The sequence below is a fragment of the Polyodon spathula genome, chromosome 52 (assembly GCF_017654505.1).
Source record: "Polyodon spathula isolate WHYD16114869_AA chromosome 52, ASM1765450v1, whole genome shotgun sequence".
NCBI lineage: Eukaryota > Metazoa > Chordata > Actinopteri > Acipenseriformes > Polyodontidae > Polyodon > Polyodon spathula.
Window position 1 is genome coordinate 1,818,544 of NC_054585.1, and position 6,000 is coordinate 1,824,543.

At 35.0% G+C, this 6,000-nt stretch overlaps 1 protein-coding gene across 5 annotated transcripts in view; it reads left to right on the forward strand.

The window, feature by feature from the left end:
- Window positions 1-4,830, forward strand: part of LOC121307046 (spermatid perinuclear RNA-binding protein-like) — an 84,676-nt gene extending 79,846 nt beyond the window's left edge. For 4 of the 5 annotated variants that reach the window (XM_041239127.1, XM_041239129.1, XM_041239128.1 and 1 more), the window contains exon 19: window positions 3,692-4,830. In XM_041239127.1, the coding sequence (XP_041095061.1) occupies window positions 3,692-3,786 (95 nt within the window). In that variant the 3' untranslated portion in view covers window positions 3,787-4,830. Of the gene's footprint in view, window positions 1-1,483; window positions 1,941-3,691 lie in introns of those variants that run through there. The other variant, XM_041239130.1, reaches the window with a different exon arrangement.
- Window positions 4,831-6,000: the final 1,170 nt, after the last annotated feature.

Here is a 6,000-nt window from a genome sequence, read left to right on the forward strand (position 1 = left end):
TTCTTTTTATATGGTGTGACCAGAGATAATTGACAATCAGTCATTAAATTGCCACATTCCACACTTTTCAATAAAACAATCGCAGTTCAATTAAACAGTTAGTCACCTGTGGCTGCGCATGGGCAACCACAAACATTTGAGTGTGCCTCTGCCCTGCCTACATCCTCCCCCCACTCTGCCACTATATCTATATATCTATATATCTGAGAATGGTGAACACTTCATTTGTCATTATCGGCTTATGTTTTTGTCCCAATATTTACACAATGTTCCCCTATTCTTCTGTGGCATTGGAAAACTAATGACTACCCGTTCTGTATTTTGGTTGCTTTGAATGAGCCTTGTGTGCAAATGGTGACAGAGCTGAGCTGCAGTATAATGTTGTAATATAGAGATGTGGTTCTTGTTAAAATGATTTTTGTGGGGGGGCAGAGGGTGTTGAATGAATGTGTAAGTGGACCCTTTTTATTGAGCCACTTTTCATTCATATTAAATCTATGGAAAGCAATCTGAGAGGCCTTAGAGTGATGTTTCACAATAATGTTGTCACCATTTCTCACATAAAGACTTAGTTTATCCAGTGTCTTAATGTGATGCAGTCTAGTATTTGGCTGTAAGAGCATTGCTTCTGAAAGCTGTTGCATGCTGGTAATTCCTACTACAGTCATCTAATGCTGTTAAGTAATACCTACTGTTGCTGCTTTGTGATTTCTTAATGGGAATGTGAGAAAAACAGAACGGAAAAGCAGGTGTAATCTACAGGCCACAAGAACTTAGACAGACTGAACAACAAAACAGGAAACTTTAAAATCCATCTTTCCAGATGTGTCTTTCAGATACACCGTACTGCCCAGTGCCTCCCAGAGAGCTCCTCGTTGCTTCACCGGTCAATTTCACTTTCTTTATTTATAGCATTTCAAAATAGGATCATACTAATGTTGCAAAAAACATGCATCTGTAATTGTTATTTAGATTGTAGTGTACACTTTAATTCTTTCAAGAATTACTGGTATGACTTTTAAAGGGCACATCTTAGTAATGTGAAAAAAGAGGCCAGTAATAACTCTTATGAAAATCCTAAGAATAGAAAGTAGTACAATTGTGTTTATTATCTTTCGGCAAATAAATGTCTTTTTCATGGGATCTTTCTGACTCTGTTACTATACATACAGCATGTATCAATTTGAATACACTGTGATCCTTAAACTAATGTTAAAATGCAACATACGTTTACCTCAAGTTATATTTTTAGGTAAAACATTGAGTATATCTCCAAGTATCAAAGCTGAAAAGACAACGACTAGCTCTGATGGAGGCTTTGTTTTATATTCATAGTATGTCGTCTCTTGGGTGATGTATTGTTCTTGAAAACGGTATTGATTGACTTAGCTGGAAAGATGAATGGTACCAACCTGTTGGTTTTGACCTGGTTTATTGGACCTCTAAGCTTATTTGGAGTCCTTTTCGTTTCTTCTCTCTGTAGGTTTACCCAAGAGAGTGCTTCTGTTACCAGTTATGAAATTCCCAGCATATCCTGTACCACACTACTCATTCTTTTAGTACAGTCTCAAAAAAAAGTTTCATCCAAGTTAACAACACTGTAAAAAAATGTATATCTTTTTTATTTAAAAAACAAAACAAAAAAAAAATTCTTGAACATGTACATTAGCAAAACCATTCGTAAAGGATGTTTTTTCTTTTTCTTACTACTGTTAATTTTAACTGAAGAAACTGCAGGTTAAGTTCTTTAAAACTTGAAGGATACGTACTGTGAAATGTTACCTTTTTCTCAGAATATAACGTATACCAACCTTTTGTTATAGAGGAGAATTAAACTGAAACCTCAAAATATTACAACTTGTGTAAAACGAATCAGAGTGTGTGAAGACTGTGTAGAGTATAAACCGCTGATTTACCAATAAAATGTTTTACCTTAAAGATGTATGTTTGTGCCTGTTTTATAATGATTAGGATCCAGACCCAATATTATTTGGACATGTTCATGTTGCACAACTAGTAAACACCGTGGGTGCAAAATGCATCATTCAGATGGTTTGCTTCTAATTGTGAAACATCAACACTTTTCCTTTGGAGAAGTAACTGGAACCATAGGAAATTATAAAACAAATCCAATGATCACAATTTTAAGTTAATGAAACATTTGTACAACAGTACACATTAGCATTTGTGTAAGCACAGGCATTCCCACTGCACTATTTAAATATCATTTGCAAACAGGATAAAGGCTCCTTGCAAGATAAAACAGCATTGTAGTTGCACCACTTCTGGTTCGAGGTTCTGTTTCCTTACTGATCGTACACTTGGTTCTTGTGGCCTTCCTGTATATTTTCTCAACAAAAGACACTTTGCTGATGTATATATATATTTGTATTTAGGGTAAGTAATATTACCTTTGAACTAAGTGATTTTTCTACATCTACAAAATGGAAAATCTAAAGCAGCAACAAGGTCCCCATGGATACTTGCAACCTAATTGTCCCAATTTTTTTGTTGAGTGCTACTGTGAAATGTGACCCCCTTTTCATCCACGGGCCAGCATATGATAATGTGTTCATTATTTTGTTTTACAGCTAAAGTATAATGCAAAAAAACCTATAGAATACTGCTACATTTTGTGCTGCCCATATTGAATAATTCACCATCACCAGTTAATGGCATTTTATTCTGGTCTGCCTGAATGAATTACCATTGTTCTAAATGTAGTTTAAAAGCACAGTAAGTCATTTTGGGGGTTTGCAGTCCTGTAGTGAATATACTGATTGCTGTTTTAAGTGGCGTCATGAAGTATTGCAAAATGTTGTAAGCAGTTTGGACTGTCAGGAGTGTTGATGGGAGACAGATCCCTGGAGATGGACTATCTTGTTCACATGGGTGTCCTTTTTATAAAGGTGAACCTGCCATAGTCAGAATGCTTGTAAATACAGGTGCTGTGTTCCTGTTACAGAACAGGGAAGGGGGTTGCTCTTCAATTCATTAAAAGGGTCATATTGATTTATCAATAGGACATGCTGTTGCTGGCCCGTGGCTGAAGGAGAGCCATCAGTGATGTGAAAAAGCACTGCTGATTTAGCTATTTGTCTTTTATTAAATATTTATCCTATAGCTTGCACTGTGGTTCCATACAGATTTATATGTTTTTTTATCTGTACCATTTTGGGAGAAAGCTTGCAGTGATTTTGCAGGATGAACATTCTTAAGTTTGCCCCACAAAATGCTGCTGTTCCTGAAGGAGATCAGACAGCATGGTCTTTCTTCTGATATGGCCCCATTTTCCTATAAACCGAACCACAGTAAATCAGCACAGCCTTGCCTTTTCACAGCATGATGGCAGCCATTGTATAATACTATTTCTCCAAAGTCACTTTTAATTTGTGTCTGTTCAGAGTTACTAACCACATTGTCTATAAACTTTCCGAGTTGCTGCATATTTTTTTTTTTTTTTTTTTACATTTCTCTGCTTTATTTCGAGTGAATGAGCTCAGAGTTTGTCAGCAGTGGTAACTGTGCAACTTCAGTTTTTTTGATGTCTTTATTAACCAGAGATGCCCCTGTGCAATGAAAATTCCACATACAGCTGAAAGAGCAGAGATATATAAATGGAGTATGAGCCTCACCAAAGTCTAAACATTAACCCCCAGTTTCTGCTTCTCTGCTCTTTTCCTCACTGTAGGTGGTTTTTTCATTGACAATCCCTTTTACCAGCCTCGGACCATCGCACCTTTTATTATTCACTTGGGTCCTCAAGATTTCTTCTCTGACTTCTAGAACCATCAGGTTGTGTGTCTCAGAACCAAGTCTTTATTCACTTGTCTTACCAGTCCTGACCTAAACGAAAAACAAACAAACAATCATAACTTCTTCAGGTCATTAAACTGGCACAAATGTAGACAACAGCTATATTTTAGCATTTCCATAATGTATATCTCCCATAAAAAAAGTTAAAGCAATACTTAATTTGACTTCCAGCTTAATTTAATGCTGAATTCTCTTTGTTATATAGCAATACTCTTGAATTTTAGCTAAAGCTTACTTGAAACCATGTGAATGTTTTGAATTCAAAGTCTGATAGAGCACTATTTAACTTGGATTGTATATTGCCTAGTATGTGTATATAGAATTATATTTTTTGTCAGGATTAACCACTTCAGTGCTGCAATCTATATGTACCTATACATTAACGGGATCGCTTTTGCTGCAGACTTTTAAAACCATTTTAATACGCCATGACACTTACATACATGAATGCAATAACGCTATACAAGAAATGTAGAATACAGAATATTCAGTTTTTTCTCTAGCAGAAGAGATTATTAATGTTACATCAACACAAGGGACATCACTTTTTTCATTAAAAAAATGCAGAGATTGAAAAAGGAATACATTTGAAACCATTTTCTCATAAATCAATGGTTGGTTTTTTTAAATTTATGAATGTATTTTATTTGTCTACTACACTGAGCCTTTAAATTCGTAATATTGCTCTTTTTAAAAATGTATTGAGCACAACACCCCCAGGCTGTACCTGCTGTATTTTATTGGTACATGGGGGCTATGTAAATGCACAATTTAAGGGAACATTTTAACTAGAACATTGAGTGTTCCTCCACCACCAAAAAGCACATTTATCATCAGTAAGCACCTCTGGATTTATATGTGACCCTTGCATGATACATTCGTCTAGGTTTAATATTTTATAAATGCAAGCTTGTTTCAGTGTTTTGTACAAAATAAATCAGCTACAGGACATGCTTTTATATATTAGATACATGTGCTTCCCAAAATACACATATCCTTAAATAAGCCAGTTTCATGGATACACATATCCTTAAATAAGCCAGTTTCATGGATTTGTAGTTCTTGCGCATTATGAGTTTGCACCCTTATGATAGAATACGAAATAGTAGCATCTTGACAAGCTTGGTGACAAATGTGTAATGTTACCAGCTGTACAGACTCTGAATACATCATTGTAATTTTTCCTCATAAATGTGCAATTCTTCATTACAGGGCAGCGCAGTGCTGCTGCAGCAGCTATATACAGTAGTATACAAGACTTGACTTGAATTACAAAGAGATACTTTTATCTGTCTTTTCCCCCCTCCCAATACTGTTTGAGGAAACAAGTCATTTTGAAGCATTGTTACACCCAGTTTAATATGCAAAATACCCTCCTGCAATATCCTCATAAGGGTGCAGACATAAAAATGTTCTTTTAATTAAAGCCATTCATATTTTGCACTGTAGAGACAAGTTTTCTGAATAAAGAGCTTTGTTCAAGTTGTCGTATTTTCTTAATACCTTAAGTTAGCAGTTCAGCCTAGATTAAACAATTTGCTCTTCTGAAAATGGTTTTACAGTTTGCTTATTGTCCTATTAATGCATTCTATTTGAGTCTTCCATCTGTTGAAGTTCCACACAGATACCTTGTTTTTAACTGCTTTGCCTATTTAGGTTTTCCAAACAAATGCTGAAGTGATTCATTCTGACAAAAGTATTCCTTTGTTTTCGGTTTTAAAATACATTTATTAAATGGAAACATTGCAAACTGCTGATAAGTGTTTAAAAAGTGTAGCTTTGTACCATGAACAACAACTATAATTACCAAATGCTTTGTTTTTTACTTGAACAGTGTATGATCATGTATAATTTACATGTACTGGAAATGTTACCTCGGCAGCGAGAGATTTTCAAATTTCTACATCTCCTCATTAAACAATAGGAATTGAAAATTAAAGTATGCTTTTAAAATATATTAACACGCACATTGAATGCAGGTATAATAATGGGATATATTGGTTAACATGTCTTTTCCTGACCAGCTTGAAATTACTATAGTGCTAAGCACACACTATTTGGACCAAATTAATCACGTTTATTAAAAACGCATAACATATGACATAGAGTTCGAGCCAATACTCATAAAAAAAAAAAGTCTGTAAAGTGAAAAAAGGTCATCATTGGTGTAATTAGTGTTGAAAT